At 42.3% G+C, this 12,833-nt stretch overlaps 1 protein-coding gene and 1 long non-coding RNA gene across 3 annotated transcripts in view; one reads left to right on the top strand and one right to left on the bottom strand.

The window, feature by feature from the left end:
- The window catches only part of CPSF3 (cleavage and polyadenylation specific factor 3), a 52,430-nt gene that overhangs the window by 19,142 nt on the left and 20,455 nt on the right, over positions 1-12,833 (top strand). For both annotated transcript variants that reach the window (XM_008981158.4, XM_002758044.7), the window contains exons 10-13: positions 560-706; positions 5,519-5,671; positions 9,792-9,900; positions 11,619-11,717. In XM_008981158.4, the coding sequence (XP_008979406.1) occupies positions 560-706; positions 5,519-5,671; positions 9,792-9,900; positions 11,619-11,717 (508 nt within the window). The remainder of the gene's footprint in view (positions 1-559; positions 707-5,518; positions 5,672-9,791; positions 9,901-11,618; positions 11,718-12,833) is intronic.
- Positions 3,807-9,501, bottom strand: LOC118147406 (uncharacterized). Its single transcript, XR_004733795.3, has 3 exons — positions 9,327-9,501; positions 6,082-6,192; positions 3,807-3,944 (listed from the first exon to the last, which is right to left on the bottom strand). It is a non-coding gene; the product is annotated as an uncharacterized LOC118147406 (long non-coding RNA).

Here is a 12,833-nt window from a genome sequence, read left to right as displayed (position 1 = left end):
TCAAGACCAGCTTAAACAACATGGCAAAATCCCATCTCTACAAAAAACACAAAAATTAGCCGGGTGTGCTGGCATGTGCCTGTAGTCCTAGCTAGTTGGGGGACTAAGGCAGGAAGATCTCTTGAATCTGGGAGGTTGAGGCTGCAGTGAGCTGAGATTGCACACTGCATTTCAGCCTGCATGACAAAATGCAACCTTACTTCAAAAAAAAAAAATTTTTTTTTTTTTCAGAATAGAAATATATCCACATATTTGGGGAATGACTTTGGAAAGCACAAGAACAGTTGGGAATACAGGCTTGTCTTTCTAAGCATCAGAGTGAAGCTTCTCACTGCCGGCACTCCAGATCGATGGCTTCTAGCTAATTCGTTTACTTTCCTCATTAAATGTTGGTTCGATTGAGAACATGAGTATTTGGTATTTACTGCGTCACTCACGATGATTTTGTGCTGAAGGTCCTAAATTTAACATAAGTTTATGACTGCATGAAAAAAATTAAAAGGTATCTTTATGTTTCTAACTGGGTCGTTCGTTTTTTATTTTTCTTGATTTTCAACAGCACATCATGTCCGAACCTGAAGAAATCACTACCATGTCTGGACAGAAGTTGCCGCTGAAAATGTCTGTGGATTACATCTCCTTCTCCGCGCACACAGATTACCAGCAAACCAGCGAATTCATTCGTGCTTTGAAACCGCCTCATGTGGTTAGTCTAGGACTTCTATTTCTCGTATTAAAGGGGAAAAAAGATGCATACCCAAGGAACTATGCAGCAGCCAGTTCACAAAGCAGGCATCATCATCTACTGATGCAACACCTCATGCTCAGAGCCTTTCACTTGCACTTGGATTTGACCTTTAAACTCCCCTTTGATTTAAGCAAGGTGCACACTTTCTCCATCTTAACTGACTCTTATTCAGACCTACCAATTCTAATTTTTTTTTTATTATTTTCTGCTGCCTCCCCAGTAATTTAAGAGCCAGGCTCGGAGGATGGCTGCTTGTTTGGAATGCCAGCTCCATATCTTACTTGCTATATAACCCTTGGCAAGTTACTTAACCTCTCTGTACCTCATTTCCAAATAGGAATAATAATAGCTCATAAGGTTACTGTAAGGACGAAGTGAGAGAACTCATACCTAGAGCACTTAGTATGGCGTCTGGCACATAGTCAGTGCTTAATAATAAGCAATAGTGCAAGGATAATTTGGAGAGAGGAGAAAGACAAGTCACTTAATAGTATAAGATTTAAATAGATGTGAAATGCACTATATAGCTCCTTATTAGTATATGACTTATTTATATTTTTAAGTATCATGTAACTTATTAAAAATAAGTTAGATATTTTGATGGAATCGGAAAAGAGGGGTAAGCTGAAAAAAGTATGTTTTTCTGTTTGTTAGTTTTTTGAGATAGATTATCACTCTGTCACCGAGGCTGGAGTGCAGTGGTACGATCTTGACTCACTGCAACCTCCGCCTCCTGGGTTCAAGTGATTCTCCTGCCTCAGCCTCCCAAGTAGCTGGGACTACAGGTGTGTGCCACCACACCCAGCTAATTTTTATGTTTTTAGTAGAGATGGGATTTCACCATGTTGGCCAGGATGGTCTCGATCTCTTGACCTTGTGATCAGCCTGCCTTGGCCTCCGAGAGTACTCGGATTACAGGCGTGAGCCACTGTGCAGCTGGCCAAAAGGATGTATTTTAATTAGAAGAACTCTAATAGGTGAAGGATATTTCATCTGTTTTCTTCATCTCTTTTCAATATACTCAGAAAGGGTCACTCCATCTATTTTCTATTTCTATAGATAATAGAAAATAGATGGAGTGACCCTTTCTGAGTATATTGGAAAGCAGTTTAGAAGAAATGGCCTTTTGTTAATTTTGGTTGTTTGCTTGTTATTTTTTAAATATGAAATACATTTTACTATGGTAAAATATCTAACATAAAATTTGCAGTTTTAACCATTTTTAAGGGTACAAATTAGTGACACTAGTTATAGTCACAGTGTTATACAACCATCACCACTGTCTATTTTCACAGCTTTTCATCACTCCAAACAGAAACTCTGACCATTACACAGTAACTCCCCATTCCCTTCCCCTACCCTGGTAAACTCAAACCTCCTTTCTGTTTCTGTGAATTTGACTATACTAGGTATTTCATATAAGAGGAATCATAATGCCTACGAGCTTTTCAAGGCTCATGATGTTGTGGCATCAGAACTTCATGCCAAAGTCATAGTCCATTATATGGAGACCCCATGTTGTTTATCCATCCGCCTGTGGATGGACATTTGGGTTGTGTCACTTTGCAGCTAGTGGAAAGTGATATCCTGTCGTGGTTTTGCTTTTCGTTTCTCTAATGACTAATGTTGAGTACCTTCTCATGAACTCCTGTTAGTTTTTAAGTTATTTCTAGCATGATAGGCCTCACAGGTATTTGCCCACTGGCCCTTAATGAGCAGATTATTTGGTAAAGAAAAAGCACTCTCCTGTCCATAGCGTCCTGGCCTGTAGAATTTAGTCACAGAGGCTCCTCCCAGGTGTTTCCTATTGTATGTGTGTATGAATATTTTTGCCCAGATTTCCAAGCCAGGGAGGAAAAGCCGTATTGCCCTTCCTGTGTGGGGTCATCACCTGATCCTCAGTCCCACTTCATCCTATCACTCCCCTGGTTCTACTTCTACTGAGTTTAAGTTCCTGCGTTGAACTTCATGCTCATTTTCCTTTAATAACCACCTCCAGCAAAAGGACATCAGGATAAAATTGCAGTACTGGTAGTGTTGTGGTAGGGGTTAACAACAGCTAACGTTGATTATTTACCACGTGCCAGGCACTGTGCTTGTGTTTTGTATGCACTGACTTGCTTAATCTTCATGACCAACAGCCTTTCTGCAGATGAGAGAACTGAGGTGTGAAATAACTTGGTCACAGCTAATAAGTAGCAGCGCCAGGATTCTGCTCAGGCAGCCAGGCCCAGGCCCTTCCCCTCCAAGCAGTGAGCCTCTGCCTCATGCTGGTGCTGGCCATGCCCAGCCACAAGCCATCTACCGGGTATGAGAGGCTAAGAACAATCTATCTTGGGTGGGCGCAGTGGCTCAGGCCTGCAATCCCAGCACTTTGGGAGGCCAAGACGGCTGGATCATTTGAGGCCAGGAGTTCGAGAGCAGCCTGGTCAACATGGTGAAACCCTATCTGTACTAAAAATATAAAAATTAGGCAGGCATGATGGCTCACACCTGTAATCCCAGAGGCACAAGAATCACTTGAACCCAGGAGGCAGAGGCTGCAGTGAGCCAAGATCGTGACACTTGCACTCCAGCCTAGGCAACAGAGTAAGACTGTCTCAAAATAAAAAAAACAAAAAGAACAATCTATCTCATAAGATAGAAGTTACAAAAGTGAATGGAAAGGGACTGGTAGCTAAGGTAGTTCTAAATACCCCCTAAAATACTCCATTTGGGGCTGGGCACCGTGGCTCATGCCTGTAATTACACCACTCTGCAAGGCTGAGGTGAGAGGAGTGCCCAGAAGCTTGAGACCAGCCTAGGCCACCTAGTGAGACCTTGTCTCTACAAAAATAAAACTAGCCAAGCATGGTGACTCATGCTTGTAGTCCCAGCTACAAGAAGATTGGAAGATTGCATAAGCCTGGGAGGTTGAGGCCACAGTGAGCCAAGATTATGCCACTCCACTCCAATCTGGGTGACAGAGCAAGACCCTGTCTTTAAAGAAATATAGAAAATAATAAAATATTCCATTTGGTTCTGAAATATTTTATTAGGATAGGCACAGTGTGCTACTGGGATGAGATACCTAAAAAAAAAGATAGGAACAGTGGCTCATGCCTCTAATCCCCTAGCACTTTGGGAAGCCAAGGTGGGCAGATCACTTGAATCCAGGAGTTGAAGACCACACTGGGCAACATGCAAGATCCTGTCTCTACAAAAAAAAAAATTACAAAAATTAGCTGGGCATGGTGGCTATGCAGGAAGCTGAGGCAGGAAGATTGCTTGATCCCTGGAGGTTGAGGCTGCAATGAGCCATGATCACACTACTGCACTCCAGCCTGGGCAATAGAGTGAGATCCTTTCTCCAAAAATGTGTAAATATATGAGGTAGGCCGGGCGCGGTGGCTCACGCCTGTAATCCCAGCACTTTGGGAGGCCGAGGCAGGCAGATTACAAGATCAGGAGTTTGAGACAAGGCAGGCCAACATGGTGAAACCTTGTCTCTATTAAAAATACAAAAATTAGCCAATCATGATGACGTGCACCTGTAATCACATCAGCTACTCAGTAGGCTCAGGCAGGATAATCACTTGGACCTATGAGGTAGAGGTTGCAGTGAGTAAGCTGTGATCACGCCACCGCACTCCAGTCTGGGCGACAGAGCAAGACTTGTCTCAAAAAAAAAAAAATTATATATATGAGATATTGCTTTAATAGAAGAAAACATCAGAAGTAACTCTTTTTCTTCACAGCATCCTTTGAAAGTTTTATTTTAAGAAACCTAAGGAGAACAGAGTGGCTGGGCACAGTGGCTCACACCTGTAATCCCAGCACTTTGGGAGGCCGAGGTGGGTGGATCACTTGAGGTCAAGAGCTTGAGACCAGCCTGACCAACATGGTGAAACCCTGTCTCTACTAAAAATACAAAAATTAGTCGGGCATGGTTGCATGCACCTCAACCCAGCTACTTGAGAGGCTCAGGCAGGAGAATTGCTTAAACTCAGGAGTTGGAGGCTGCAGTGAGCTGAGATCACGCCACTGCTGCACTCCAGCCTGGGTGACAGAGCAAGACTCCATCTCAAAAAGAAAGAACCATGGGTGTTTTCTGAGACAGTAGGGTAGCCATAGTTTTGTACCAGAGTCACAGGCATTTAAAACTGGAAGATTACAGAAGTCAGCCCTGTCCCACTGTGAACAGAGAAGCGGTAAAACACGGAAAAGGCATATATCTCATTAGTGGCAAAGACTGGGGTAGAAAAGAAGTTTCTTTTTTTTTTTTTTTGAGACGGAGTTTCACTCTTGTTACCCAGGCTGGAGTGCAATGGCGCGATCTCGGCTCACCGCAACCTCCACCTCCTGGGTTCAGGCAATTCTCCTGCCTCAGCCTCCTGAGTAGCTGGGATTACAGGCACGCACCACCGTGCCCAGCTAATTTTTTGTATTTTTAGTAGAGACGGGGTTTCACCATGTTGACCAGGATGGTCTCGATCTTTTGACCTCGTGATCCACCCGCCTCGGCCTCCCAAAGTGCTGGGATTACAGGCGTGAGCCACCACCCGGCAGAAGTTTCTTTACTCTGTTCAAATAGTACCACCTAAGGATCTTTTAAAGCCAAACAGAATGACTATGTGTATACAAGTTGAGTCAGCTGGAGGTCCTTAAAAGTAGTAAAGTTTCAGAGCTTCTAAGTAAGTTTCTATTTCATATATTTAATTAATTCAGCTAAAGACCATGATTAATCTGAATGATGTTTTCCTATGTTCTTTTAACATTTCTTCTGTGTAGATTTTAGTCCATGGAGAACAGAACGAAATGGCCAGGTTGAAAGCAGCACTGATTCGAGAATATGAAGATAATGATGAAGTTCACATAGAGGTTCACAATCCTCGGAATACAGAAGCAGTGACCTTAAACTTCAGAGGAGAAAAACTGGCCAAGGTAAAAGGTTATGGTTCCCATCGATCCAATCCATGGAAGACTGTACTTAAGAAAATAGATCTAGGCCGCGCGTGGTGGCTCACACCTATAATCCCAGCACTTTGGGAGGCCGAGGCGGGTGGATCACGAGGTCAAGAGATTGAGACCATCCTGGTCAACATGGTGAAATCCCGTCTCTACTAAAAATACAAAAATTAGCTGGGCATGGTGGTGTGTGCCTGTAATCCCAGCTACTCGGGAGGCTGAGGCAGGAGCATTGCCTGAAGCCAGGGGGTGGAGGTTGTGGTGAGCCGTGATCACGCCATTGCACTCCAGCCTGGGTAACAAGAGTGAAACTCCGTCTCAAAAAAGAAAAGAAAAGAAAATAGATATCCTTCAGGAATTTTATACTGCAGGAATTTTATCCTTACCCTGTTTGGCTGCTTTGGGTTCTGTCAGTTCATTTCTTCAGATGGAAAGTGTTCTGCTCACTTAGGCCTTAATGCAGCCGAGTCTCATAGTTCTTTAATCCACACCCACATCTGAGGGTAAAGAAATGTTCATTACTGTTTGTTACTGTAGCCAGTGCAGCTGTATGTCCACCTCTTGTCATTCTTCCTGAGAATCTAAATGTAGGCACGTCTCTAAACATATATGTTTGTATAGATATGATGGAATATATGAAACATTTCTTTTTAAGAATTAATCGGCCAAGCACGGTGGTTCACGCCCGTAATCCCAGTACTTTAAGGGGCTGAGGTGGGTGGATCATTTGAGGTCAGGAGTTGGAGACCAGCCTGGCCAACATGGTGAAACTTCACCTCTGCTAAAAATACAAAAAAAAATTAACTGGGCATGGTGGCAGGTGCCTGTAATCCCAACTACTTGGGAGGTTGAGGGAGAATCACTTGAACCCGGGAGACAGGTTGCAGTGAGCTAAGATTGAATCTGGGAGGTGGAGGTTGCAGTGAATTGAGATCATGCCACTGCACTCCAGCCTGGGCAGCAGAGCGAGACTCGGTCTCAAACAAACAAAAAAGAAGTAATCGAGGCTGGGCACGGGAGTGGCTCGCTCCTGTAGTACCAGGGCTTTGGGAGGCCGGGTCGGGTGAATCACTGTAGCTCAGGAGTTCAAGATCAGCCTGGGACCACATGATGAAACCCGTTCTCTACAAAAAACGCAAAGATTACTGGATGTGGTGGCATGCGCCTATAGTCCCAGTTACCCAGGAGGCTGAAGTGGGAGGATGGCTTGAGCCCAAGAGGTTGAGGCTGCAGTGAGCCACTGTCCTGCCATTGCACTCCAGCCTGAGTGACAGAGCAAGACCTTGTCTCGAAAAAATAAAAGAATCATTTTTGAGAGTGAAAGGTAATATTTTCAGAATGTAAAGTTGAAATAGTTAAGGAAAGCTGACCTGGCTTTTAGAGGGGTGCTGTCACAGGTCTGAGTCTGTACTTCTATTGGTCATAACTCTTAGAAATACTTCTAAGGGAAACTTGAAAAATGTAAGTATATATGTAATTTTAAATTTTGCAGAAAGGAATTGAAATCGGTATGTTGAAGAGATGTCTGCACTCCCACGTTCTGCTTTTTGTTTGTTTTGACATGTCAAACAACTCACTCTGTTGCCCAGGCTGGAGTGCGGTGGTGCATTCATGACTCACTGCAGCCTCGACCTCGCTAAGCTCAGCTGATCGTCCCATCTCAGCATCCCAAGTAGCTGGGACTACAGGCACAAACATTTTTTTTTTTGAGACAGAGTCTCACTGTCAACTGGGCCGGAGTGCACGGGCGCTATCTCAGCTCACTGCAACCTCCACCTCCCTGGATCATGTGATCTCTGCCTCAGCCTCCCGAGGAGCTAAGATCACAGGCAACCACCACCACACCTGGCTAATTTTTTTGTATTTTTAGTAGAGACGGGGTTTCACCACATTTGCCAGGCTGGTCTAAAACTCCTGACCTCAAATGATCCACCCACCTCAACCTCCCAAAGTGCTAGGATTACAGGCGTTAGCCGCTGTGCCAGCCTCAGGCACAAATTTTAATGATTTAGTTGAAGGTTTAAATACCGACATAAGGGCTCATGCCTGTAATCCCAGCACTTTGGGAGGCCGAGGCAGGCGAATCATCTGAGATCAGGAGTTCAAGTCCTGCCTAGCCAACATGGAGAAACCCTGTCTCCACTAAAAATACAAAAATTAGCCAGTCATGGTTGTGTGCAACTGTAATGCCAGCTACTCAGGAGGCTGAGGCAGGAGAATTGCTTGAACCTGGGTGGCGGAGGTTGCAGTGAGCTGAAATCGTGCCACTGCACTCCAGCCTGTGCAACAGAGCGAAACACCGTCTAAAAAACAAATCTACATATGTTAATAAACAACTTTACAGTACTCTTTTAATACATCATTAGCCAAACGAGCAGATGCTAATTAATGAATACCCTTTCTTGAAGGTGAACTGGAGGAAAAAAGAAATTAGTGAAACTTAGGGTGTGAGGATTTTGTTGTAAATGGTTGCAGTTACTCCTGCCTCTTACTGTTCACAAAACTTTCCAGGGGCGAGTTTAATAGTATTTTTCTTATACCTGTAGAAAAATATATTCAGCTGAGAATCTAGAACTGTGTTTCCCATACTCTGCTGGTGGTGGAGATGCAGGGAGAAAAACGTGTTTCGATCAGACAGTTTCGAAGGTGAATTAAACTGAGTTCAGGAAGAGCTGGTTCCTTACTGGAGTGTTCTGTTTCTTACCCATGATTTTAGTTATTTAAAATCATTACCTTCAGTTACTTTTTTCTCTCAAGAACAGCATCATTGTATTAAAATTAGTTTCCTGAGAGCAAAGGTTCTTTTCTGAAAGCTACCAGCAATTAAGGAGAAAATAACCCTAAGAAATCCTATGAAATACAACTCTCTGTTTATAGTTATGAGAACAAATAGAGCACTGCCTGCTTGCTATTTGCTCTTACTTGCTTAAAGGTAAACAAGTATGGAAGACCCTGTCTTTATTCCCTTGAGCCCATTTATTTGCAGTTGAGAGAAGTTATATTTAAGAATACTGGTTTCAGCCAGGTGTGATGGCTCACGTCTGTAATCCCAGCCGTTTCAGAGGGTGTAGCAGGCAGATCCGTTAAGTTCAGGAATTCAAGATCAGCTTAGGAAACAGGGTGAAACCGCATCTCTATAAAAAATACAAAAATAAGCCAGGCATGGTGGCGCACATGGTGAGCGATGATCGCACCACTGGATTCCAGCCTGGGTGACAGAACAAGACTCTCTCAAAAAAAGTAAATAAAACTTTTTAAAACTGAATAGTAGGGCAGGGCACGGTGGCTCATGCCAGTAATCCCAACATTTTGAGAGGCCAAGGCAGGCAGATCACCTGAGGTCAGGAGTTCGAGACCAGCCTGGCCATTTCCACTAAAAATACAAACATTAGCCGGGCATGGTAGTGAGCACCTCTAATCCGAGCTACCTGGGAGGCTGAGGCAAGAGAATTGCCTGAGCCTGGAAGGCAGAGGTTGCAGTGAGCTGAGATTGTGCCACTGCACTCCAGCCTGGATGAAAGTGTAAGAATCTGTCTCAAAAAAAAAAGGTTTCACATTTGTAATATTTTTGTTTTTAAATGGTTGTTACTCTTAAAAATGTTTCTCCCTCAATTTATGAGCTCACCCATACCTGTCTTTATTGACCTTTTTTATTCAAAGCTGCTGCTGCTGCTGCTGTTTTTAGCGTTAGGTGTACCACAGCCTCCCAGATCTGTATCAGTGTACCTTACTCTCTGTATGGGTTTGCAGCCAGCCTGAGGGAGTGCATGTGTGTGTCTCACTGGCACTTCCCGGCCTTCCCTACTACTTTGCAGCTAGTGAGGGCTTTCTTAAGCCCCAGCATCTAGTCAGTTACTTGGCTGTTGAACTGATTAGAACTGAACCGCACCTCGCCATTCTTGCTAGATCTGCCGCTGTGACTCTTCCCTTTGACAACGGTAGCAATGCTGTTGCCCTCGTCATAGAGATATAAAACATTGTATGTTTTTCATCATTAAATTCATGTGTTTTCATCGTTCAGGGCGTTATGATCATCATGATGAACTGCATTTTACCAGGTTCTATCTACTTCAAGTTTTTTTTTTTTTTTAAACAGGTTATGGGATTTTTAGCAGACAAAAAACCAGAACAAGGCCAGCGGGTCTCAGGAATACTTGTTAAAAGAAACTTTAATTATCACATACTTTCCCCTTGTGACCTGTCCAGTAAGTACACTATTAAATGGCAAATCTAACTTCACCTTAGCACTGAAAGAAAATCTATGAAAACTTCTCTTCACCTCGTGGCCAAATTTTAAGTAACAGACAAATAATAACAAAGGAATTGGTACAAGTAGTCTAGTTAGCTTTGTGGGAAGAAAAAAACATCTCCCGTAAACTACTGAAAGATTTCAGTTATTTGTGAAATCACTCGCTTCATTGTTGGAGATGTAGGTTCATTTCTGAGCAGGTTGACTATTCCTGTTCAGCCTGTTTCCGACCCTCCACAACACACTGGTGGCCTTTCATCTTCTGAAGTGACTTCGCATTCCCCAGATAAGCCGTTTGGTTTTCATGACTTTTACATAAACATTTCAGTTTTTCATGACCTTTATATCACTGCTGGGCCTTTCCATTCCTTCACCATTGCAGAAAGAGTAGGAGCAACAGCTTCTATAATTTCTGTAAAAGCAAAAATTCATGTGAAGCCTAATTTTTTCAATGCATTGGAACTTCCAGCGTCCAAATAAGTAACACCAGCGATAACTGATGCCTCTAGTGTCCAAATTGAATCTCGTTATAAGAAAACTGAAAACTGCACGAAACTAATAAGATTACATGTATGTTTAGAAACTGCTTTCTTCCCGAATTTGATAAAATTTCCACGTGCATTTTTGTCTATAAATTTACTGAGCCATTAACAAGTCATTTTCCAATGAATATGGTATTATCTTCAAGTAAATAGTATGCTCAAGGTGACTTACATGGTACTCATAAATTGTATGCGCTTTATGCAGGAATAAGAAATAGTAGTGGCTGGGTACAGTGGCTCACGCCTGTGATCCCAGCACTTTGGGAGGCCAAGGCGGGTGGATCACAGGGTCAGGTGTTTGAGACCGGTCTGGCCAACATAGTGAAACCCCATCTCTGCTAAAAATACAAAAAATTAGCCGGATGTGGTGGTGTGTTTCTGTAATCCCAGCTACTCAGGAGGCTGAGGCAGGAGAATTGTATGAACGTGGGAGGCAGAGGTTGCAGCGAGCCGAGATTGTGCCATTGCACTCCAGCCCAGGCAACTGTGTGAGACTCCGTCTCAAAAAAAAAAGAAATAGCAGAAATAGTAGTAGTGTTGGGCTATTTACCTGTGAAATTGCCCTGCTGTCTGCTTTCACACCATCGTAGGGCACTGTGCGACTTGTGTCTTCATTCTGTTATGAGCTCTTAATCTTATGCCACGTAGTCCCAGCCCTTGAAATCTGTCTAATGAGGAAACTGGTCTTGGGAAGAGCTAATCCTGGTATTGCTCAGTGGCGTATAGAAGTGTATGATAAATACATGAAGAGAGACTGCACCTCAGGAGTGAGGAAAAGTTTTGCAAATCAGGCAGCCCTCGGGCTGAGTGGTGAAGGATTGTTGGGAGTTACCAAGGAAAGAAGGCAGATAATAGCTGACATATCAGCTTCAAGGCATCCAAGAACCTGGTGTGTTTGGGGGCATGAGGTGCTTTCTTAAGGCTGGAGTAGAAGTTAACTGAGGGTGAGAGGTGGGGACTTAGGGAGATGGATGGGGAAATGTAAGGTGGTACCAAATTAAGAAGCATCTTGTTCACTTTCTGAAAAACATGTTCACATTTACTTTGCTTTTATGTCCTCTTTCTTTGCTCCTGGTATGTGTTTTGTGGGACTGATATTGTTTCTTAAAGTCTGTTCTGATTTTCTCTTCAGATTATACTGACTTGGCCATGAGCACTGTGAAGCAGACCCAAGCCATTCCATATACTGGTCCCTTTAATTTGCTCTATTACCAGCTGCAGAAATTGACAGGTATGTGTGTGTATTAAAATTCATTTCATTGTTTTCGGTTTTTTACTAAGAAAACTTTCTATCTAGAAAAGAATGTTACTTAATTTTTATAATTGTCTCAGAATTATATGTTTTATTAATATATATGGTCATGTTATTATTACCTTTATGTGAAATTTTAGAAAATAGACTCATATTCTTGCCTGATGGTCCTGGAAAAAAATTTATAAACACTAAAAAAAATTTTTTTTAAAAGACAATACACTCAAAAATTTTTTTAAATTCCATAATACTTATCTTTGGCCCACTTAAAATGTAGTAGTCTTTGCTCCTTGTGTTTAAAATCTGTTTTACTTGATGATACCTAAAATTTGACCTGTTTCTTTTCTTTGATTGGTGAAAATAGTTTTTCTGGTTTTATCGATACCAGTCTATACAGCAGGTTTTATAGGACCTAGCCAAAGGCCAGTGAGAAAATAAACCTAGTATGTTTTCAGAATAGACCATCTGAGTTTGAGATTTTGTGTATTAACATAATGCGGGCAGTGACTAAATTAAAAGGTGTGAACTTTTTGTTAAAGCAAGAATACTTCATATTACAAAATATATTTTCCATCAGCAACGCTCTTCATAACTCATGAAGTGCTACCGTAAAATAAACCAGTAGAAAGGAAGTCTTGTTTTTAAATCTTGGAAACTTGCACTAGGATCATCTGTCATAACATAGAAGGTTAATAAAATATGTCCGAACTGTCCTTGATTAAGAGGATGCAGAAAAGCCAGAAAAGTCTCTTCAGCAATAGAATTTCGCTGTAGAACGATGAAGCTTATGAAGACAGAAGGTAGACAAAACTAGTTGGCAGCAATTGACTGGTTTATATCACATGTTAAGATGCTAGTGGAAGGCTAAACCCCTTGTATACAAAACATAGACGTTTGCACCTCATTTAAGTTTGCTACTGATAAAACGTTTGATGTCCAAGCTAAATGCTACCTGGTTATCTGAATTTTTGCAATACATGTTCACACCTTTCAGTTGATGTACTTGGCTGTTGAAAAATGGACTATACAAATGAGTTACTTTTTCATTGTGTAGCTGCTTTATTTTAGCTGTCTCTATAAACAAATGAATGGTCT

This window comes from Callithrix jacchus, chromosome 14 (assembly GCF_049354715.1).
Source record: "Callithrix jacchus isolate 240 chromosome 14, calJac240_pri, whole genome shotgun sequence".
Classification (NCBI taxonomy): Eukaryota; Metazoa; Chordata; class Mammalia; order Primates; family Cebidae; genus Callithrix; species Callithrix jacchus.
The sequence above is the reverse complement of the archived record's forward strand: the minus strand, read 5'-3'. Positions and strand labels throughout refer to the sequence as shown.